This window comes from Centrocercus urophasianus, unplaced genomic scaffold (genome assembly GCF_019232065.1).
Source record: "Centrocercus urophasianus isolate 14NV4802_14NV808 unplaced genomic scaffold, USGS_Curo_1.0 seq_36, whole genome shotgun sequence".
In the NCBI taxonomy this organism is placed as follows: domain Eukaryota; kingdom Metazoa; phylum Chordata; class Aves; order Galliformes; family Phasianidae; genus Centrocercus; species Centrocercus urophasianus.
Genome location: NW_024884933.1, coordinates 458,927 through 482,658, shown reverse-complemented (window position 1 = coordinate 482,658; position 23,732 = coordinate 458,927). Strand labels below are relative to the sequence as shown.

The 23,732-nt window shown below is 50.5% G+C and overlaps 2 protein-coding genes across 2 annotated transcripts in view; one reads left to right on the top strand and one right to left on the bottom strand.

Annotated features, from left to right (window-relative positions):
- Positions 1 to 4: 4 nt before the first annotated feature.
- Positions 5 to 14,637, top strand: ZMYND12 (zinc finger MYND-type containing 12). The gene is made up of 9 exons (XM_042831480.1): positions 5 to 84; positions 801 to 942; positions 4,841 to 4,927; positions 5,459 to 5,630; positions 6,472 to 6,641; positions 8,041 to 8,163; positions 8,973 to 9,099; positions 10,016 to 10,161; positions 11,282 to 14,637. Exons 3-9 carry the CDS (start codon positions 4,922 to 4,924, stop codon positions 11,399 to 11,401), a joined length of 864 nt encoding a protein of 287 aa, XP_042687414.1. The 5' UTR covers positions 5 to 84; positions 801 to 942; positions 4,841 to 4,921; the 3' UTR covers positions 11,402 to 14,637.
- Positions 13,381 to 23,732, bottom strand: part of SLC2A1 (solute carrier family 2 member 1) — a 14,299-nt gene continuing 3,947 nt past the window's right edge. The window contains exons 2-10 of the mRNA XM_042831479.1: positions 23,506 to 23,598; positions 18,272 to 18,432; positions 17,445 to 17,685; positions 16,889 to 17,051; positions 16,618 to 16,805; positions 16,368 to 16,472; positions 16,087 to 16,188; positions 15,583 to 15,786; positions 13,381 to 15,184 (exon numbers count right to left, since the gene is read on the bottom strand). Coding sequence (XP_042687413.1) covers positions 14,987 to 15,184; positions 15,583 to 15,786; positions 16,087 to 16,188; positions 16,368 to 16,472; positions 16,618 to 16,805; positions 16,889 to 17,051; positions 17,445 to 17,685; positions 18,272 to 18,432; positions 23,506 to 23,598 — 1,455 coding nt within the window. The 3' untranslated portion in view covers positions 13,381 to 14,986. The remainder of the gene's footprint in view (positions 15,185 to 15,582; positions 15,787 to 16,086; positions 16,189 to 16,367; positions 16,473 to 16,617; positions 16,806 to 16,888; positions 17,052 to 17,444; positions 17,686 to 18,271; positions 18,433 to 23,505; positions 23,599 to 23,732) is intronic.

Genomic DNA, 23,732 nt, shown 5'->3' with positions numbered 1-23,732 from the left:
GACGCTGGAGCGGTCTGGCCACTGCGAGTTGTGCGGGGCGGCGGCGCGGCTGCGGTGTTCCCGCTGCCGCCTCACGTATTACTGGTGAGGGCCTCCGGCTGTCCGCGCCCCCCGGAGCTCTCGGTGCGGCCACAGTTAAGGACAAATGTCACTGGTGTCACGAGTCGGGCTCGGGGTTGGGTTGGCTTCGGTGGGCTTTTCGCCCTGGTGCTGAAAGCGAGGCGTTCGCAGGAGCCGAGTGGCGTGGGAGGCTCTGTGAGTGGAGGCCTTAACGCACGGCATAGCGGCACCGCCTGCGGGCCACGCGAGTGTGCTGACGTCCCGCCAGCTGTGTGTGTCCCTCTGACGCCAGGATGAGCATCAGCCTCACCGCTCCCACGGATGCCTCACAGGAGGCTGCAGTGAGCTGGGGTCAGGCTCCTCCAAACAACGGCAGGACAGGGAAGCGGCCTGGAGTTGCTCTGAGGGGGTTTTAGGTCAGACATCAGAAAAAATTCTGTCACCAAAAAGGTTGTGGAGCTTTAGGACAGGCTGCCCAAGGAAGTGGTGGAGTCACCATCCCTGGAAGTGCTCAGAAGACGTGGAGATGTGACACTTAGGGCCGTGGTTGATGGGTTAATGGTTGGAGTGATGGCCTTGGAGGTCTTTTCCAACCAGAATGATTCAGCAGTTCTAAGAAGTTACGGAGCAGCGGCTGTTGTGAGTAAATCTTGTGGTGAAAGTCCAGAAGAAACAACAAGCAATAATCTTTCTTCACCTTGTTTCAAAGTAAACAAAAATATAATTCTTTATTTTGTTAGTGATGTAGGTCATCAGAAAGCCGACTGGGTTAGTATCCATGAGAAAATATGCCAGCTGCTGATTCCAGTCCGCACATCCCTCCCTTCTCTCACTTCTGAAGAAGAAAGAAAACACGGAGTGGAACAGCTGGTGAAGAGGCAGGTATGTACAAGAAGGAGGAATACCACTTCAAAGCGCTGCCAGTGAAATTTGATTAGATCTCTTTCTGTATTTTGATGTGCGTTGTGTTGGGAGGGCATGTAGTTTGTTAATCAGTACTTTGTTTACAAAAAAAAAAAAAAAAAAGTATTAAAGACTCTGCAACTAAAACTTCCCAATAAAAGGAGCAGGAATGTTCTCTCTCCAACTCTAAAAGTCTCTTGCCTTCTGGCAGCCCTTCCTCCAAAACTTGAGCTTCCTTATCTTTGCTGGCCCGACAGCAGCAGTCCTGCATCTCCTACCTTGCAATGGCAATCAGCAGTAAGTCCATTGGGATCCAACTGAGTTCTGGTTCTTACAACTGTCCTCATCCCTCACTGATGAGAGGGATTCCCCTTCCTCAAAGCAGAGAGCAAAGAAATAAAACCCTTCCCCTTGTTTACCTCCACAACTTTAAATGCTCTTTCCCACTAAGTGTGGTTTTTTTATCTCTGCTTTTTGGCCTCCTCGGAGGTGCAGATGTGCAGCTCCTTTCCAGTCAGAGAAGAACTGTTGTGGGTTGTTTTTTTTTGTGTTTGTTTATGGGATGCAGGATCTGCCTTTCCACAGCGTTGATAAAAGAAAATAACCCGCCCAAATACCTCTGTTACTTAGAACGATCTTTCCCATAGAAATAAATCATCCTCCTATCGTTGCAAAACTCCTAATCGCAGGATAGCAGGACAACAGAACAACAGAAAGTGAAATGGTAACAAACAAACGGTGCCACTGGGAGGATCATTAATCTTCAGTGCTTTACATCCTGCATTGTTTTTAAGATTGTTTCTGGGTCAGGTGTTAGCACTTTGGCTCATTGCTGAAGTCATTACCTTTCTTGTGAGCACGCAGAAGGAAAAAGCCTAAAAGAGAAGGAACCTGCATGGACAGAAGTTGTGCATGGTGAAAGCTTGTGAGAGGCTTTAGGCAACAGATTCCTTTCAGATTTGTGGCAATTAGGCACCGACACCCAAGTTTGTTTTGAAAATGTCACCTGATGGAAAATCACAAACAAGATTGTTGATCAAAGAGCAGAAAAAATGTGACAGTATATTGTCAAAGCCAAGAGGGTGGTAGAGGTGAGGTGAAGGCTGTGGCTCATTATCTAAACATGTACAAGGAGTCTGGAAGTGGGAAAGATACCCTAAATATAGGAAAAACGGGCTTTGCTCATGTTACTACAAGCCCTTAAGTTGCCCAATTGTATGTCAGTATTTCCACACGCAGTGTCAAGAATAATGCAGAGTGGTGGCAGCTCTTGTGCTTATTTACAGCTTAAAGCTTTTCCAAAACACTTTACCTACAAATCAAACGTTGTCAAAAGCATCTGTTACTACATTATTGATTTGGTAGCAACTAAAACTATGCTGTATGCATTACAGCACAGTACATGACTGCAGAATCAACGCAGTGCTTCAGCTGGACGCTGATCACTTGTTTTTATAGCGTTCTACGGAGAGCACCAGGAACATAAAACTGGTAGAGAAGTAGGCAAAGGAGCAGCCACTGCTCTTGATTGCAGTGCACACCTAGGTTAACACACAGTGACTGCAGAACTGCAGCTTGAGCCCAGGCTTGGATTGACCTCATAGGAAAGGCTACAGAGAGCAGATTCCCACTGTTTTTCTAAAGGAAGACTTTTACAGGATTTTTAACAACTCCTTGCATTTGTTCTTTGACCTCAGTAATATACTGCAGACTGCTGAAATGAAGCAGATGTTCAGAGTGTAATGTGGAAGGGCACGTTGTCTTTCTTCTCCCTTAAGAAAAGGATGAAAAAGCAGAAACGTTTTGTTTGTTACTTGCTTTCTTACACAGCAGGACTGCAGCTCCTAGTCCACCGGTGAAGTCTGCTTTTGTGTGCAGTGAGGTGCAGGGAAACTGGCCTAGACTGGCTGACGAGCATCGGAAGGGCAGTGTGGAGAGGGTGGGATTATTCAGAGCCCCATCTTTGTTTTCCCATTCAGAGGGCAAACAAAAATGCTTGAAAGGTCTTTGATGCTCAGGGAAAAGCGACGCAGTCTCTTCACAGAGAAAAGCCCTTGCACGTGGGTTTATTATTTTCTGAACTTTTCTATTGCATTTCACGAATTCTTGTGCTGTGCTTGTTTGGAAAACATGGAACTGAAGCCTCTGTCAGGACACAGGAAAGCTTGTGCACACTGGAATGCCCTTTGGCCTAAGGGAAGGTGCGTTAAGCTGGGAGCCAGGAGGTTATGAGTTTCATACCTCAGATGTGCTCCAAAACTTTGTTGATAGAAATCTGCTTTTGTCAACATAGCCGTGGGGGTGCCTGCAGACAATACCTGCAAACTGAAAAAACTCCAAGTTTCTGTTTGTGGAATAGCCTCACTGCCTGCACCAAGCGTGATGTCAGCTTACCACAGCCTCTGGGGATGGGAAAAAATCTGCACCTTGGCCAGCTACAGCCATCCTCCAGCATCAGTGCCAGCCCTGCTGATGCAGGCTTTAACTCCAAGGGCCCACTTTCAAACTGACTGAAGGCCCTTCTTCCTCTTTAAAGTGTATTTTTACCTAAGTGTGCCGTCATGGCGGGTGCCTGCAAGCGTGGGAACGGATGTGACACAGAGCTCGGGTGTTTGCCCAACCCCTGCTCCCTCCTGCAGCCGAGCTGTGCTCCTCTGCCTCCTCAAACCCCAACCAGGGAAAAACTCATGGGAGCATCTTCAGAGAAATTTCTGTAATTGCTGCACATGTGAAAAGAGCGCTATGAGCAAAATGGTGCAGGGCCAAAGCTAATGATGCCTCCAAGGCTTGCAACTGCACTGTCTCAAATATTCCGTGCTGCAGGGCTTCTGTTGTCTCCAGCCCTTTCTCCTGCTGTATGTGCTGATAGCACAGGTGCAGGAGAGGGGGATGATGGTTGTGCTTCCGTGCTCCTGGATGTCCTTGCTGCTGCAGCTCACTCTGGGATGCATTTGGTGAAGCTCTCATTTATCTAGAAAGCATTTCCCTTTATCTCAGCCAGGATCTCCGGTATGCACTCGCGCACTGTCCTTGTGGTTCCTTGCCCCTGAGCTGTTCCTTCACTTTTATCTGCCTTTCTGAGCACTTCGAGATCAGTAAAATGCTAAAACCATAACCTGGCCTCTAACAGCACTGAAATTTGCTTTTTCTGCCCTCTGCTCTGCTGCAACTGGGAAACATCGGGCAACAAAGCACAGCCTGCAAAGAGGTACAACGTTATTTTCTGCAGGCACTCGCTGCACAGGCCTGTTTGTGCCTTCTAGCCAAAGAAGAGTGCTTTGCTACCTACCATGCAGCCCTGCTAGGCATACCAGCAATGAGATTTGTTTGCAGGCAGCCTTCCCTCTGCTCTGCATTGTGCGAAAAGCCAACAGAGAAGTGCTGGGAGTTGGCAACTATCTCGATGAAAGCTGATAGAAATAGGTAAGCATCCTGGCTCTTTTTCATTGGCATCCCGTGGCATGTTGTAAGGGCACACCATCTGCAGTTGCTGTAGAGTCCTTGGCAATGAGCAGGCATTCAAGTACAGAAACATTTGGAGCTGATGATCAGGTACTGCAAAGGGTGACAAGACCAAATGCAGTGTGGGCTGCTAGGAGCAGCACAGGACAGGAAGTAGTTGTACCTGTGGCAAACGCTGTGGTTTCTGACACACAGAAATCCTACAAAGCTGCTTGATGAGCAGACTAAACTTGGGTTATGGAGATGATAGAATCAGGGAATGGTTTGGGTTCCAAGGGACCTTACAGCCCATCCCCTTCTGACCTTCTCTCACAGACCTCCACAGCTACTGGACCACTTTGCCCAGGGCCCCATCCAAGATGCAGGAATATAATGCAGTGCATTGGAGTTTTCTGATTTTGACCAATTTTTCCAGATTCTGCATCCAAACGTCGGCCCTTCAAAGCCCAGAATTGGCCAGCAGAGGGTGAGAGGAAGCTGCCAAGCCCCGGGGATCATGCGGGTACGCTGCTGTCCCACCCCGAAGCTGCCCTTCTCCGGGGCTGAGGGGCAGTGTGCTGCAGCACGAGCTCTCCCCTTACTTCCAGACAGTGTCTCCTGCAGCTGGAGATGTGCCATGCTGGCAACAGCCTGGCAAACCATACGCTCTGCTGCCTGCTATGAGTCACCGTTATCGTCAGCGAAATCCTGCTGTAACCCCTTTGTCTGATCTTTTCTCTGGTCTTGTGATGATCGTTTTCTGTGCTTCACGGCCTTTATTGCTACAACCTTGTTAGTCCTTTTTCATGGGCCTGAAGGATTCTTTGTCTCACAAGACACCACATGACCTACGAGGATGCCCAGAGCTGTTCTTACCAGAAGTAGGAATGAAATCCAGGCACTAATATGACAGCTTTAATTTCCATCTATTAATTACAGACACAAAATTATAAAGTGATTGTTAACAGCGCAGACTGGAATGTGGAAAGAGGCCATGCATATTCTTTCTCCTTATCCTTTGCTCACCTTGCCCCACTATGGTTTTTCCTGGCAGAAATACATCATCGATCTTACATCCAGCACAGCCCAGAAGTTTATTTTCGATGGAAAGCATGAAAAAGCATTACCTGCAGCTCTGCATGCACTGCGTTTCAGCAGCAAAGTGTATGGCCCGAGTTCTGTGCAACTGGTACCTGCCTATCTCCTCTTGGCTGACGCCTGCATTGGTAAGCACAGGTCTGAACAGTAACTTTGGCAAGGGCAAAAGCTCCCCTGGGTCAGGTTTCTGGTTTCCTCTCAGCATTCCAGGGAAAGGCCAGCTCTGCAGTCATTGTGCCATGTCTGTTCTATGCCCAGCCTGAAGGGCATCCAGGGAGATTCAAGGTGTCACCTCCTGTGTTGGCCAGGGAAAAAGATTTCTCATCAATGGTGAGAGATCAGTGAAAAATGGAGCATTTTCTCCATCTCTAACTGATTCTCACAAGAGAAGGGGTATGAAGTTCATCTCTTCACCTCTGTGGCTTCGTATGGCTCACAAAAGCATTGAATTCCCAGCCAGCACACCTTTGAGGCCATCCCATCAGAGGAGCACCTCTGTTCCTTCACAGAAATGAGTTCTGCCTGGAGCAGAGCTTCTTCTCATTGACTGTGTGGCTCAGCTGCACACATAAATGACTGAGAAATGATTGTAAACCATTGTTGTTACAGGAGTAGACACAATGCTCTGCTGGCACAACGGAGCAATGTGAAAGATTGTTGTAAAATGGGGAGGCAGGAGAAGGAGAAATATCCCATCAGTATTTTGAGTGTGATAATACAGCAGTTGTTAGCTTCTGCCTGGATGTTACCTGGTTTGAACACGTGTTCCAGAGGCACTGAACGCAATGCAGTTTGTGGTTTCTCTTGTAGCTGTTTGTGAGTTACATTCTGAGCACTTGCTTAACTCAGAACTGGGGAATCCACAAACTGTCTTTGTGTCAAACTGCTGCAAAGGGATAGCAGGCAACATGCTCTACATTTCTAAGCAGAAAGTGCTCTGTATCCTGCTTATTTCTTATGTCATTTCAGGAATTGGCAACTTTCAGCAGGCATCTAACTATCTCTCCCAAGCTCAGTGGATTGTCCTCAGAACTCCAGATTGCAGCGGTGCCTTCCAGCATAGATTGCATCGCAGTCTGGGGCTTCTCTATGCTGCTGATGGAAACTTCGATCAGGCTTTGTATCACCTGGCCAATGATGTAAGCCAATAACAGTGCAGCAGCCTTTCGGTTTTCCTTCCCTCTGTAGCTGTTCTGAGCAATATGAACCCAGCAGACAGGTTGTGGCACCGAGCTGAGGAGCCAGGACAGTACATCAAGAACACCTGAACTGCATGAGTCTTAGACACCTGTATATCCACAGCCAAAGCTGTGTTTTTCCAGTTCTGGTTATCCTCAAGTGATACATAACTCATCTGTCCTACATTTGCTTAGAATTTTTTCTGCCAGCTTTGTTAAGATCCTGATATCAACAGACATTCCTACCGCAAACTGCTGTGGCAGCCTTTTGTTTACAGATAAGCAACTGTATATTTTGGCTGTCATTTTCCTTAATACTTTTCTGTTCAATGGCAATTTTCCATCCATTCTTTAATGAATGCCTCACTTAGCTATGTAAATATCTGGTTCAGTACCTTTTTCCCCAGTTCAATCCTTTTAGCCACGACAGTGGTTGGAGGAATGTGAAGTGGTCATTGCCAGCAGTGTTCCTGGGGATGCTTTGCCTGTTATTTAACAGCCCAAAGGCAGATGAACTCTGTGACTTCCTATTTATGTCCCACGTCGCCTAAATTTACCCAGTGCAGAGTGATGTATGCCCACTACTGTTGAATTTGATAGTCACTTTTTACAACAGCTTTCTGTGGGCGTAAGCGATGACATATGGTGGAGGAGGATTAGAGGCTTTCTATCGTAACACACACAACTCTGGCTTCATTTAGTTTGTAAACCTGCTGTAAACCTACTGGGAGAGATTCCCTGCTATGCCACTTTTGTGGTTTTTTTAGGTTGCTTTGGTCTGGTGCCTGAAAAGGAGCAGCAAAGTAGGTTTTTTACTACTGGCGAGTCTCTGGGCTGCATCAGAGCAGCGCAGGACCTGCTTGGATTTTGGCTGAGTGTCTGAGATCTGCTGAGAGTCACATGCCAGCTCAGAATAGCTGGAATGTGCCACTGCCTTCCCACTACCTTCCCCTCGCTTTGGCTGGGGCTTTGGGGAGGAAACAGCCTCCATGGGCACGTCTGACTTCTGAAAAGCAGCAGCAAGTTGTTCATTTGAAGACAGGAGACCTGCAGGATGCACACTGAGAGGAGGAGGTGTGAGGAACCTGTCTGTACACCAACAGGGCAGCACACCATGAGAAGGAATCTTCTGCACCAGCTAGCAGGGCATTTGGGCGTGTTGCATTCCTGTGCATAACACATAAAATCCTGCTGTGCAGGTACCCCATTTCACAGCTGCAATCAAGTGTAACTAACGCCGTAGTTACCCAGAAAAAGACAGAATTTTGCAATATTATTAATCCATAATAATGAAAAATTTCTCAGGGTTCGTATGAATGTTAAACTCCTGCTTTTTCTTTTCTTTTAATATTGTTTTCAGATTTACCTCGCCAGTTCTACGTTTGGACTAAAATCTGTTGAGGCCTCTGGGGGGTATTTCCACATGGCTAATGTTTTTTCTCGCCAGAACAAAATGGACATAGCAAGCTCATTGTATGCTGAGGTTGGTAAATCCAAAGCTCATCCGGTCTCCATCTCTCAGTTAACTTTTTTTTTTTTTTTTCCCTGTGTGCTTTTCAATGTTTCCCTGTTTCTGACTGCCTTTAATATGATGGCAACCATATCAGTGTTTCAGAATCAACATGTTCATATCCAAACATTTCCCCAAGTTAGAACCAGAACAAATACATTCTGGAAAAGGTATTGAAATTGTAGTTTTCATAGGTAAACCTCATTAAAAAATAGCTTTACTACCCGAAGCCCCACACCAAAGACTAAAGACATTCCCACAGGCAGAGCAGGAGGCCAGGAGGTTTCCATAACCAAGGAAGAGTGGCCGAGCAGCGGTGGGAGGCAAACAAGCCATGTAAAATTTGAGCAGAATATCAGTGAAAAGTAACACTGCTAAAAGCTTGTCAAACAAAGGAAGTGACAGTTGTCTAATGACCGTAACAACTGGGGAAAAAATGAACTTCCAGTTGTTTAGGCTGACTATTCAACGAGGCTTTGCCTCCGCTCCACTCACAAGCATCCACCAAATTTGCTTTGAGTTAGCAATTGAGTTAGTTTTGTTCAAGTTTGATGAAAATTAATATTCAGGTAGAGAAATGAACTTCTGACTCAGGCTCCCAGAGGGAGAAGAGCCATCAGATCTGCATGTGAAACATGCTTGGCAGCTCCTGCCCGCTGAGTAGCGGGCGCTGGGGGTGTTGCGGAAGGGACGTGCGCTGCAGAATGCATTGTTTATAGGACAGCCAGTTGCTGAATACCACGTGTTCACATGGGTGAAATAATTCATTCACTTCCTGGTAGGTCACTGACATCTGGCACACCTTTCTTGTGAAGTCAGTGCAAACACAGGAGCAAATTCACAAGTCGAGAGCAGAAAAGTCTCCGTTCACAGAGGACAAGGAAGTGGAAGTCGGTGAAGACACCATGAGTAAGCAGCACTGTTGTGCAGGAGTGTTTGGGAGGCAGGAATTTAAAAATTCCATTCATCTTAGTGGTCATATTAACTGTGTTGGATTTTGCACCGTCTTTCTGTAGACCGACTTTAATCAGAGTCGTGGGCGTTTCTGATAGCTGTGCCCAGCAGGCAGTGCTGGATGAAACAAGTGGGGCCACTTCAGAAATGAGAGTGTTCAAGTGGAAACACAGCCTTGCCCTTTTCACAGTATCCTTGACTTCAGCAATACAAGATGGTGCCTTTCAGGATTCAGTTCCACTTCAGCATTCTCGTTGCTCAGCGGCTCCTTTCCTTTCATTTAATTAGGTGAAATTTCATCTCACTTAGGTAATTCCAGCTCTATCGTCTGAAGCAGTGGTACGCAGTGAAACAGCATGTGTCGATAATTGGATGTATTAATCTGGAGAATACACTGGGGGAAGGTGCATGAAGCATGGGGAAATATGCTACTGTGCATAGTATGACTTCAGCACTTCGTGAAGTCAGTCTAGATTCCATTCTTTGTCTTCCTTCTACCATCTACACTCATAAGAATATTGCCAGAGAAGAAGAAATGCTTCTGCAAATCTCTTTACCTGGCATTCTCTCAAATAATAGGAAGCAAACAAGGCAGGTCTACATGAATCCATCTTTAGATGTGACAGGAGTATGAAAGTTGCTCTTTTCATGCAGCTGTTATGACTTCACATCCTTACTAAAGGATAATCAACACAATTACAGACTGGATGAAAAGATATCTGTTAATGGGTATGGAATTTGCATGGAGCTGGAATGCCACACTGATGCTTGTTGTAGAAGTGCTTTGATGTCTAGAAGAGATAATTGGGCAGTTTTGATTATATTATCTTGTATACATACATCCAACAAGATTATTTCATTCTTGATGCAGCTGAAGCCCAGCAAGCAGAAGCAATTCAGGTCCTGAATGCAGTACTAGATATCAGAGAAAAGGCACCAAAGCAACAACCTGGGGAAACTGCCAGAGTCTTGCATGCTCTTGCAATGCTTTATTACCTAATCATGGATTTATCAAAGGTAAGTTTCACCTGTTGAAAGGGTGCAGGAAGGAGTTAGCCCCATTCCACAAAGGCATGAACGCAAGCCAGCTGCCTGTGTTCACTGGCTCCTCTCTAAGAGCACGACTGCCTTGGAGCACTGGATAACTCAAGGCAAAGCTGCTTCGGTAGCTGTGCACAAAGCCAGCTCATGCTCTGCATGCTGTCAGGGCTAAAAAAACCCACTGGGTCTGTTTGGAGCTCTGCCTCATCATCCACAGCAGATCCTGCAGTCACTCACGTTTTCTAGGATTGTCCTTCATCCTGGCAGTGTAGGTGCCTCTCACAAGCCACATTTAGACATCAGGTTGGATGTTATGCAGCGAGAAAGACGTGGGCCTTGCATGTATCCCTCCAAGAGCAAGACTCCCTGTAATTACCACCCTGTAATTCAGTTTTGAATTTGCGCTGCTGTATTTCAGAGCTTATGGCTAAAAATTTCAACTGCAAACTTCAGCGTGCAGTTTTCTGCACTCAAGGCAATTAATTTTGAGGAAGTGCTGAGCTTTAACCGTCTGGAAATCAGGCCTCTTTGTTTGGGCTGAGCAGTCAGAATCTCAGGTTTCTTCTGCCTGTGATTTGAAGGATGGAAATACAGATTATGAACGGTCTCTGTTGTGTTAGAGAAAGCTGTCGTTCGAATAAGTGTTTGGAAGACACAAAGGAAGAAATTCAAAATACAAAAGAAAAAAAAAAGCAAAGCTTTGTATATGTGAGAATGTCACTGAAAGGGCTACCAAGGAAAATGAGGGATTTAGTTCAAACGGAGTTGGTGCAGCTGGTTTTTCCTGAAATAGCTTTCAGAGCGTTCAGATGAACTGGTGTGTCAGATGGCAGGTAATGCTCTCCAGCAGGAGGAGCTGGGGTTGGTAATCTCTTCTGTCTGCACCACTGGATCCTAAATATGATATCTGTGGGCAGCTTTACTCTCTCCTCTAAAGCAGCTTGTCCAGGTCACCCTCTGAAACAGGTGGCTGAGCAATCGGAGCCTGGATCACATCCAGTGCAGCCATTTCAATGAGTCTCTGCACGTATTTTAAGTACCCTTTGAGAAAAGCCAAATTCTTCACAATTACATTGTCTTTTCTGTTTCACTCCAGGCTTGTGAAATAGGGATGAAAGCCTTTGACCTGCTGAAACAACTACCCCAGCAAGAGCCTCTAGAAGCCATCGGCTATTTGTTAAAGCTGATTGACTCCCAGGCTTCCTGCACAAAATAAGGAGCTCTTTCTATCAGAGCCAGGTGATGGCTAGGTTATTTAACTAGGTGGCTGAAAACATTGAAAATGCATTGCAAGCTGTAAGTCCTTTTTGCTGTTGTCACTTCCCTAGAAGTGTCCCTTTCCATCTGGAAGTGCCTGAAAGCTGAGTTTGTGCTGTGTTGTTACGTGCTTGTCAACCTCTGCAGGCTGTTACGGAGTCACAACGTGAGGATGGAAAAAAAGGCACTACCAGTGCATAAATTGTTGCCTACTTGCTAATGTAGATGAGGGTAACAGCCTCTTATCTCCTCACATTGTCTGACGAAGTTAAGACCAGCTGAAATGAGTTTGTTACTGTTTTCCTCAATTTTCTTTTCACTTTGATGAGTAAGATAGGGTGGAAGGCTATGGGAGAGGCCTGGGGAATGTGTCCAGTACATTCCTAACTTGGATGGTTGACACCTGCTCCCCAGCACCTGGTTGGGCTTGTTCAGGTGCTGCACCTCTCTGTACTGCCCCTCCATTTCCAAATTCACACTCACCTTTTTGCAGACCTCCATCAAGCTGACTGCCAACCTGCAGCCCTCACAGCTTCAAATGCCCCTGGGAGCAGAGAAGGAAGAAAGGCAGGGCACAGGGCACGCATGGCCCTGGGAGTGAAGACCAAGGAGGGCTAGAGGAGTCCCTGAGAGCGAGATGGGTGCAGGGCTGCAGGCAGCTGTGCAGTGAACTTGGTTCCGACTCTGGAGCATGTGACAGACTTGCACTGCTGGGAAAGAGGTTAAGGGAAACTTGTCCTGCTGCTAAGGTCTGGATTCAGCTGAGCTTTAAGCCTACGATTAAGTCTCATTTACTTCAGGAGGATTTATGAATGCATTTAATTGCCGTGCTGAATTGGGTTGGAGTCAAGTACGCTTTTAAATGCTTCGCCGAGCTGGGACCTGAGCAATTAGAAGGGATTGATGCTGCTGCTAAAGGGAAAGTTGCTCACTCCAATCCAACTGATTTTTAATTGCACAGGGTGGAATAGCTGTGATTGGTGCACACAAGGCCCCGGTGGCAGACCAGGGCAGCTCCCTGGGACTGTAGGAACACACACAGGGAACAGGGGTTGCTGGCAGCTGGGATGCTCAGTGCCTGCTGGCACAGTGCCTCCGGGCGTGGAGGATTTGGGTCACTGTGGCTGAGGATTTGGAGCTGTGGCAGTAATCCCCCAAGACATGCCATGGCCAGGCTGGCTCTGTATGACACGTCTGGGACGGCGTCCCTTCCACAGCGCTGCCACACGGCACAGCGTCACTGCTGGCTGCTTAAAGCAGTATGGAAATTAATTTTTCACAGGTCTGCAGGCTGGGCATCTCTGGTAGCAGGGCCTGCACAGCAATGAGAAGGGAATGGAAGCACCAGTAAAGGTGATCAGAGCAACCCAACATCCCACCACACAGAATATTTTAGGGAAAGTTGGAAGATTTTTACAGGAGCTTTTCCCTATGACCCTGTGGAACAGCCATCTCCACTGCATACACTTCAGGGCAAAGAGCTATTTCAACAAATAGCAGAAAGCCAAAGCGAACAAGCTCAGCACTTCTTTGCCCAGCAGTGTTCAGACTTGCAGCCCTTGGCACCAGGTTAGCTAAAGGAGAAATTCCCCCAGGAAGCAGCCAGGAGATGGCAACGCCAGCCAGGAGCACAGTGTGGGCATTTTGTAACAAGGAGCCTTGCATCCCCATGAGGAAAAGCTTTGGCAAGGAGCAGCACACGCTAGGGAGTCTACTGCTACTCCCAGAACAGGGATGGGACACAAACACCCCGTGAACAGCACCTGAGCTGCACCCAGGGACGGCCTTGCTGAAGCTCTGACCCGCTGCACTCCCTCCACCAGCGCTCCTCCCAAAAATGAAGGCACACAGCACAGCAGGTTGGGTCGCTGCATACATTCCTGTTTATTGTTAGCACACCACACGCCTTTCTCCATTCTCTTGGCACTTGTGTTTATGCACATTAGGAAAAAAAAAAAAAAAAAAAAAAAAAGTGTGTGCAGTTTCTGGGATGCTGCACAGATATGTGATGAGTTGTCATGGTTTTTTTTTCTACCTTTATTTTCAATGTACTCACTTCCAAAACAGACAAATAAATTTAAAAAAAAAAAAAAACAAAAAAACAACAAAAAAAACACTATTAAATAACTGCACATGGCTTTGGAAATGTGCCATAGCTCCTACAACAGTTGCACTCAGGGGAGAAGGGCTGCTTTTTGTGTTGTTTTCTTAAGTTTTGTTTTAAAAGGACAGTATTTCTTGTTTTTAATATACTAAGGACTAAAATTCAGTGCAATAGATACAACTACAGTGCAGGTAATTAACTATACAAAAGTCATCCTAACCATGTACAAGCTTTCCTTAGAGTTGCTATAGAGACTAAACCTTTGCATCTGTACCTTTTTGTATACATTATACACTGTGAATATACTCCGAGAATATTTACAGTACAGTTCCTTGTCAATCAGAAGCACTATAACTTAACATCTACTATTAACACCATCGAACAAAAATATATATAATATAAATATCTTCCAGTCTATACACAGAGCAGGAAATGTATCCATGTGGTGACTTTCGGTGACTCTGGGATCCACGTGGTGACGATGGGCAAGGTGTGCTGCAGCGTGGGACGGCCGCCCGCTCCCGGCTCCGCGGGGCTCCAGGGGACAGCGTGGTGCCAGGGAAGGCTGAGGCCACAGCTCTGCGCTGCTGCTGAACCCCTGCTCCTCTCCGCCAGCACTTCGTGCCACGGTTGACCAATAAGGCAAATATTGCCAAGAACACACCAAGAGATCCCCTCCCCTCCCATCTCAGCCCACCCAAGCGCACAGCCAGCACGAGAACAGATGAAATCCAGGCGAGGAAGCGCACGCAGCCCTCTGCTCAGAAAGGTGAGGAGCCGTTCCAGGAGCCTGCACCAGGGGAGACAGTGCTCTGCCCCCTGCTCCAGTACTACCGACCTCCCCAGCCTGCTCCAGGGGAAGCGCTCGGCCCTGACAGAGGAGCAGGGCTGCGCCCACACCTCTCATCCTCAGCGCTGCCCCAGGGCGCTCCCAGAGGGCAAGGAATTCCCATCCACAGACCAATGGGGGGGTTGAAATCTTAGGCTGCTTTAAAAAATAACTTTAAAAAAAGAATCTTGGTTTAGACTTAGTCAAATTACACGATTTCGCTACGATTAGAATGTTAAAAAAAAGTTTCCAGCTTTAAAAACTTCCGCTATGTGATTTCTCGCATGAAATAACCTATCTCTTCCTTAAAAAGGGAGCCACCCTCCTGCTCACAGAGGCTGGAGGATGCTGCTTGGTTGGTTTTAAAACATTAGTCATTGTTGCTGAATCTATCGGCTTTGAAATCCTGGACTTGAAACCAGCTAAAATCGTTCCTAGCAAAAATACAGTCAGTCACTGATGAACCAGGCGGCCAGTGGGGGAGTCTGGAGAAGGAGCGTATGCAAAGAGCCAGACCCCCCGCTCCCTCCTTCCTCGTTTCTGTACAAGTATTAAAAACACTCAGGAGAGAAGTTAGGAGGTTCGGAGGAGACGGGACACGCCGCAGCTGGTTAGACCTGGGAGTCAGCACCCAAGCTGTGGAACTCATCCGGGGTCTTGTCACTCTGGCTCGCACCCCCCTGACGGAAGCCGGAGGCGATCTCATCGAAGGTCCGGCCCTTCGTCTCCGGCACCTTGAAGTAGGTGAAGATGAAGAAGAGGACTAGCAGCACCGTGAAGATGATGAAGACGTAGGAGCCGCAGAGTTGCTGAAAAGGAGAGCACCAAGAAGCAGTGAGCGCGTGGACGGAGCCGGCAAAACCTGGGGCCCTGCTGGGGCTGCCAGAGTGCAGACATCCACCAGAGCCAGGCACAAAGCAATGCACCACCTCCTGAGCCCTCCCCACCGAGGGACTTGTCATCTAGTGACTGTCCTGCCCATACCCACTGCTTCAAGAACAGTACCGGCCTGCTCCAGGATGTGACTTCCCTATGCCTCATCCCTAGGAGCATTTCCCATACCAATCTGAAAGCAAACCCGAGTCACAATCCTAATACAGGTTTTAGGGCTCAGGAATCTTGTCTGCGTTCATAATCCAACTGCTGTAATGTTGGGCTGCCTGCACACACCTCCAAACCCATGCCCCAGAGAACAAGAGATGATTACCGCAATGTACTGGAAGCCCATGCCCACAATGAAGTTGGAGGTCCAGTTAGACAGCCCAGCAACAGCAAAGGCAGCAGGACGAGGGCCTTGGCTGAACAGTTCTGCCACAATAAACCAAGGGATGGGGCCTGGACCGATCTCAAAGAACGCCACGAACCCAAAGATGGCAACGATACTGAGGTAGGACATCCAGGGCATTTGGTCCTAGTTCAAAGGAGGGAGAAAACAGGTCAGTGAGTGCTGTTCATAGGGATTGACAAAGTGTGCGGCCAGCACAGGTGAGACTGCAGACAAGCATGGTGCTAGCAGAAGCCATAGGGTTTCTCTGGATTGGAAATGGTGTTTCCGGGACCCCAAGAGAGATCTGCAGAGAAGACCACACAGATCCCTGGGAAGAGGGGTTAGAGATAAGGAAGGATGTCCATCTCTCTGCAAGCCACCGCAATGAGCAGTGGTGTGCAGGGGCATCCTCCCACCGGCCCACCCCCAGCCCCCACCACTCACCAGCAGTGTCAGAGCAATGGTCATGAGCACTGCACACCCCGCCATCCCCGCCAGGCCGATGAGGTGAAGGGTCCTGCGTCCAGCTCGCTCCACCACGAAGAGCTGTCGGGTGGGAAGACATCTGTCAGCACCTCCAGCTGGGGAAAATCTCCTCCTCCCTTCTCCCTCCCTACCTGCACATACTTCCTCAGGTAGCACATCACACAATCATCACTCCCCGCCTCCACAAAGCCCACCAGCCCAACACAAAGCTCTCAGGTGAGGTGGAGGCCTCAACTCACCGAAACAACAGTGAAAGCTGTATTCACCACCCCAGAGCCAATGGTGGCATAGACAGGCTGCTCCACACCCGACTTCTCAAAGATGCTGGTGGAATAGTAGAAAACCTACAAACAGAAAGGATGTGCCATGAGGAAAGGAGTCACCTCAGCTCGGGGCTGGCACCAACCCACAAGCCGTGCACACTGCACCCAGCTCCTGTGGCTGGGTGAAACAAGCTGACCCACAGTGGGTCCCCAGCCCCACGCTCACCGCATTGATCCCTGAGAGCTGCTGGGACAGCTGCAACACGATCGCGATGAGGATGGGCTGGCGGTACATGGGAGAGCGGAAGAGCTCCATTATCGTGACCTTCTTCTCTCTCATCATTTGCCGGCTCTCCTCCTTCATCTCCTGCAGGTCGCTGCTGACATCTGTCGTGCCTCGGAGCTTCTTGAGGACTGAGGGGAGACAGAAGGCCAGGTCAGGAGCGGCTGAGGGCCCCATGCGCGGCAAGATGAGCTCAGGGATGAGAGTCACTCACCGCTCTTGGCTTTGTTCTCCTCGTTGCGGTTGATCAGGAGGAATCGAGGGCTCTCAGGGGCAAAGGGGAGGATGATGCACTGCAGCAGGGCAGGGACAAAGATGAATCCCAGGAGAAGCGGCCAGAGCGAGTCATTTCCCATGATCAAGTCCAAGCCAAACACCTGAGAACAAGAAGTTTTGAGCCTCATCAGTGCTGTGGAGTCTCCCCTTCTCCTTTAATCCAGCTTACTGCAAACCCAATCCAGCTCCGCTCTGTGGGGCACACACAGACATTCAAGCCTCACAATGCGCCTATCAGAGGCGCAGAGCACCATGCTTTGCCCAAGGGGCCTCTAGATGTTACAACCTGATGCTGGGCATTCAAACCCTACATCTTATCTCATCCTTGTGCCTGTTGAGCCCTGTGCCATCTCTCCAACCCTCGCTCTTCCCGAGGAGCTGTACAGAGGTACAGAGCAATGCTCCTGGGCCATCTGAGACCAGCGCAGCATCAGCAACACACTGACTGTCCAGAAACAGTGCTGCAGACAGACGGACCCCCGGACAGCACTTACTTGTGCAATAAGAATGCCCAAGACAATGCCAAGCTGGTGGAAGGTCCCCAGCGCACCCCGCAGCGCGGTCGGTGACACCTCGCCCACGTACATGGGCACAAAGCCAGTGGTGAGGCCAGAATACAGGCCGATGATGAAGCGGCCAAGAATGAGCATCTCAAAGGACAAAGCCATCTTGGAGAAGCCCATGAGGACAGCGGCCAGGAAGGCGAGAACGTTTGACATCAGCATGGAGTTGCGTCTGTGGAGGCAAGGAGATGAGAACATCAGACTGCAGGGAGTATTGGGAGGGGTTGTTTAGCCACGTGAAACCAAACGCCAACACTATGCATGAGGGAGGTGTCCACAGTCATTCCCCATGCAGGAAAGCATCCAAGGCTGAAGAGTAAGCACCACGCAGGGCTCACCATCTGTCTCTGCAGCCTTCAAGGCGGTGCAGGCACATGGCCACGCACCGCTGGGAAGCAGAGGCACTCACAGGGTTCGGTAGAATAAGGCTGATGCTGCCCCGCGACAGCCAGACAGTTAAACAGATGCTGCCCTAAGGAGCACAACAGTGCCGTTTTGATACATGCTTAGCTGAAACAGCAGACTCTGAAAAGGCCAACAGGGAAGCTATTAAGGGACAGACTACACGCTTTTGGCTCACGCAAAGGGCTCAGCTCCGCAGCAGGCCAAGCCCTGGGGAGGCCAGGAAAGAAGGCTTGCCAACTCCCAGCACAAGCGGTAACAGGCTCCAGAGGGTGGAAGAATGGTCTCATGAGCAAGGCGTGAGCCCCAGAACCAGGCCCCGCCACCAGGGGAGGCGGCACATGCTTGGTGCTCACCTGCCAAAGCGGTTGACGAAGAGTCCCACGGAAAAGGATCCAATCATGCCTCCAACTGAGAAAATGGCAACAGAGAGGGACCACAGCGTGGTGAGGGTGGCAGGGCTGATGGGCTCCTCATATCTGTACAGCCAGGTGCGGTTGTAGAAGTCTTCAATCACCTGCAAGGGGGAAGAAGTGAAACCACAGGGTAAGGCTGTCTCACGCCAAGAGGTTCACGTACATCTGCCTATGGAGCTGTGCTGTGCAGGCTGGGCACGTCCACACTCACAGCCCGCCCCAACACACAGCATTTCCTTGATGAAGAGCAGCACACGGGCAGACCCACAGCTCCGACAACATCCCACTGCAACGGTGGATGCAGCACAGCCCCCAGCACACCTTACCCCAAGCACTGTCAGCTCAGGAAGGATGTGACAGCCCAACATAGGTACCCTGGGTGCAGGCACACTGCGGCCCGTCCCATCCCCCTGGCACCACAGCGCAGGGTTCACCAGCTGCAGGATGCAAAGCTTTGCCCAGGCTCGCTTTGAAGTGGAGCAGACACCACAGGCTCCAGCCCTGGCTGCACAGCCCAGTGTCAGCCCAGGCACAGCTCCTACACCACAGCCACATGCGGCTGCTCAGATGGACTGCGTCGAGCCTCACATCCTCTGCCAGTGGCCAAAATCCCCATTCCCAGTTTCGGTGAGGAGTGAGACTCCTGGCCTCATCACAGCCACGGCCATCCTAATTCCTCCCCGCAGGCAGCTGTGCCTCCACACCTGGGACAACAACCCTGCCATGATTTCGGTGCTGCAGCCCAAAAGAGGAGGCTGGGATCACCTGGCAGCAGGGCATCTTCGCTGCTAACAGCCAGGCTGGTGTGGGCACAGAGCCGAGCACCCTTCAAAGCTTTCCCTAGCTATTACCCACACACCCTTCTGCTAAGGCTGGGCAAGTCCTCCTCCACTCCTGCTGCTCGAGATTTCATCTTCATCACCAGTGCCATGAATTCCTCGGCCTCAGCCCAGCCACCTACAGACTGCGGGCAGCTCCCCACCACCCTGCAAGCCTCAGTCACAAGGCTTGGCCCATCTCTTCCCCATCACAAGACAATGTGTCACCGAGCAAGCCCTGGTTTGCCGGCACGTTCCCATTAAACCCAGCGCTCCTTTGCTTTCCACTAGATGGGAGCCACCCAGCTGCAGGCTGGCAGCAAGCTGATAGCACGGCTCAGATCTGGGAGGAAACCCGACGGGATGCGCAGCGAAAATGCAGCCAGACAGGTTTGGGCTCGTCCTGCCAAGGCTCAGCGCTGCCAAAACGCCTCCAAAGCCATTGCAGGAAGGTCGGGCTGCTCCTCGGGTCACTGCGGACAGGCAGGGATGCAGCGAGAGAGAGGGGCTGAGCAGGGCTGCAAGAGCTGCATGGGTCCCTGCGTATTTCTAAAGAAACACAGCTGGGCAGAGAGCTTCAAGCAAGCCAGCAAGAGTCACAGGCGGCTCCTTCCCAGAACAACACACCTGTGCCCTGGAGAAATAAGGGCGCAGGTACGCCGACACCGTCCCTACTAATAGAGGAGCTCCACTGGCTGCGTGGAGGAAGGGCTTCATGCAGCTCTTTCACAAAGCGATGGGTCCTGAGGCTTCTTCCTACCTAAGGTCACCAAAGCATTTGTAACTGCGGTTGGAGCACACACCAAGCAAAAAGAAAAGCCCGCTGCCTTAACTGAGCCGCACGCAGCAGCACAACTCGGAGCTGCCATCTTCCTGCCGTGCACACGGCAGAGAGCAGCTTTCATCCTTCAAGATCTTGATCTCTCTTCCCAGACGATAAAGGAGGGCCCGAAACCCCAAATCCTGATTATTAGACACCTGAAAATTGCGTTAGGGAGGAAGATGGTTGAAGGGAAGCTGTGTTTAAAGTTCAAGCTGGGCAGAGAAGCAATAAGCTTGTCTTCTCTACCAGGAATTTAGTGGCTGCAGTTATTTAACAATTTATGTAATGAACGCACCAGCGTGATGCAGGCTAAAAATAGGGCCTGCAATGGGACCTGGGATGCAGCTCCACACAAAGCTCGATCAGGTTGCAGTGGATCTTCTCCAGAACACCACAAGTGGAATTTTTATCACCAGCAGCCCTGATTCATTGCTTTACAGCCTCGCAGGGAAGACAAACGTGACTGGGAGAGGCCACACCAAATTCCTGCCTGCCTTCCCCAGAAGCCTGCAGCTCACTTCCTAAGAAGTAGAGAGGAATTCAAGCGATGGCCGATGCCCCAGAGCTGGCCAAGCCCTGCTTCCTCTGGGCTGTGGTTTTGCTGCTCCTCCCTGCACTGTGAAGGCCTAAGGGGTCAAACAAACAGCACTCCAAATCCCTCCTCCCAGCCCCTTTCCCTGTGCAAAAGGAACCAGTGGGAACCCTGACATGAGCCGACTGCTGGGAGGGGACGAAAAACCCTTTTGAGCTTAACAGGAGAGGAAGAACAAGGGGGGGGGTATTACAATGTGCAAAGGCTGTTTGTGCCGCTCTGCCTTCCTCCTTCCCCCTACTTCGTTTCAGCTGAGTGTTTTCACCAGCCCTCACCTGCTTTCACACCATGCTCTCTATACCTCTACCACCACCCTGCAAGGAACAAGCAGCTGTTTCAGCAGCATGGACTATATTGGGAGGACCACAAAACCAGCATTCAGCCCTCGCAGCAAGAAAGGTCCCTTTCTTGGCTGTTTTTTGGTGAGGCTGCTGGACACTGGGGACGGGTGCAAGCAAACCATGCTGTGCCTGCATTGCTGAAGTCAAGAGATTGGTGCACAATTTCTGCAGTAAGAAGGCATCCCGAAGTACTTCCGCAGCTCTTCTGCATCCCAAAGCTTGCTGGAAGGCTCACCCCCAGAGCACAGCACAGCCCCAGGAAACCGAAACAGCACACGGACCTTTGTGTGCTGCAGGTCTGCATGAAGCAGAGCCCCCAGCACTGAGGGCATGGCTGGACATCATCCCCCAGGCTCCGCAAGATGGGGGAACAGATCCTGTGAGAAGGCCTTACCCATCCCTTGCCAAACATCTCTCTGCTTTCCCCCCCAGATCTGATGCTGCCCCAAGGGAAGACCCCACAGGACAGTTGGGATGCACTTACACCCCCTCAGCAGGAGGTCAGCAGGGCAGGCTGCACAGCAGTCCCTGCAGCCATCAGGAAGACAGACGTAAGGAAGTGACTCGCATCCCCGTCCCAGGCACCGAGACAGGCAGGTAGGGCGCTGATGCAATGCAGTAATTACAGCACGTCTGCTCCCCGAGGTCCCTGAGCACTCAGCACTGCATCAAGAGCCGCCCTGCGCAGGGCTTTGGGGATAGGGAAATTAGAGCAGATGTCACACAGGGCTCCTCAGCTCACCACGCTGCTCCTTCGGCTCAGGCATGAGGCACACAGCACTCCCCAGCCCCTGCCCTGCAGAGCCCATCACACAGCATAAAGGCCATCAGCCAGCACAGGTGGGCTGCAGGCGCCTGGACATGATGGCAAGGCCACTCACCTCCACTCAAAGGACTCCTCTTTCCACGCATGCAGAGTGTGGCAAGTTTTTTTTGCATACAGTCTTTTCCCCTTCACACATTTTTCAGCGCTCAAGGTGACACGCTGCCGTTTGTGCTCTAATGCAACGTCAGAAGACCTTGCAGCCCATCCACCAATCCCACCACTAATAGGATTAATCCTCTCATGGCACAAATTCTGCCTCAGAGTTTTAATTATTCGGGATTGTGCTTTGGAGGTTTGGATGTTTTAACTCTCCCCACAGCCCAGGAACAGCCAGTTCCTTCAAGCAGAGCAGCAGCTGAAGCCCAGTTTGTCTTTCAACACCTTGCCCTGGCAACCGAGCTTTGCCCAGGGCATGTTACAAGCACAATAGAGAATTTCTGAGCTAACACTTCCAGGGCCATAAAACTTCAAAAGGCAGTTCAGGGGAGCCCAAGTTTCTCAGGGCCCCCAGGTCCCCACCAGATGCCTGGCCACAGAAGGGTCCTGGCTCCTGCTAACTGTGGTACAGAAAGGAGCAAATTCCTACTGCTGTTCATCATCCTTTGCACACAGCCTGTGTTTTCCTGTCTGTTCCAAAACACACAGTCCCTTCCTGGGGACATTTGGCCTCTGGTGGCTGCATAAGGTCCCCATCATATCTGCTTCCCCCAGCATCACGATGCTCTCACGCTTTAAGACCCCGATTTGCTGGTAATGTAAGCTTCCCTTTGGGGGATCCATGTAGGATCTCACTTTGCCCCACTGTGACCACCATCACCGCCCCACAGAGCCCAGCAGCTGGGCGACAGGCTCAGGTCCCGGCAGAGGATAGAGCACGGCACGCCACGGCCCAGCAGCCCAGGCCAGGTGAGTTATTGCTCCCACACCCAGAGCATGGCCAGCCCTGCCTTCCCCCTCCCTGGCCGCCACCGCCCAGCGCCTGCTGAGTCAAGGATGAGGCAGCTCTTGGGCATCCCCCCACCGCGGTGAAAGGGCGCGGGCAGAGGAAGCACCAGGCGCCTGCCCTCCTGCAGCCCTGACCTGGGGCTGGTGGGGGGGGGGGTCAGGAGGACTGGGGGGGGCTGGAGGGGGGGGAGGGTGAAGGCTTGGCAGGCGCAGGAGGCCTGGGGCACCTCACTTTCTTTTGGAAGAGGTTGGGCAGCTCCAGCAACCCCAACCCAGCGGTATCCCACAGCCTCTGCCGGAGCAGTAATTATCAGCCCCTCCCCACGCAGGCAGCCCACCAGGGCTGTTATCTCCATCTGTGGGGCCGTGTAGGTGAGCGCTCCCAGGCTGGCTTGTCACAAACTCCTCCATCGTTCGCCCAGCAAAGCCACACCAGAGAGTGAAAGTGCCACAGTTCTCATGGTGTGCCTCGTGTCTGGACTCTGACTCTCAGCCACCAGAGCTCCCCTGGCTGCCCAGCAGGGAGTCACTGCTCAACATGACCAAGATCCTAATTAGCTTCCAAAATCTTCGCTAAGGCTGAGGTTAAAAGTTACAGCAACCCACCCCAAGAGCCTCTCCAGCACAGGCATGCAATTCCCATAAACAGCCGTAGAAATACTGAGCAAAAAGGAAACTAATTCTCCCGGGAACAAGAGCTAAATAGCTCCTTAACAAATCCCATTAGGGCGGTAAGCTGCCTAGCAGGATGTACTATTTCGGCCAGGCTCAGGGCGGATGCGCCACGGAGGTGTGTTTGTTTTCGCAGCCGGCACCGCTCGGCTCTCACCTTCTGCGGGGCATTGATGACTCCAGTATTGTAGCCAAACTGCAGCGAGCCCAGCACCGCTCCTCCCACAGCCAGCATCAGGCGAGCTGTCATCTGCAGAGAGAAGGAGCAGAGGGTTACATGCGCCCCGAGCCCCCGAGGAGATAAAAGGGACCCCCCCCCCCCCCAGCCCCTTCTTCCCCCGACTTTCATGGTTTTCTGACACGCACGTGGGCTGAACAACAAAC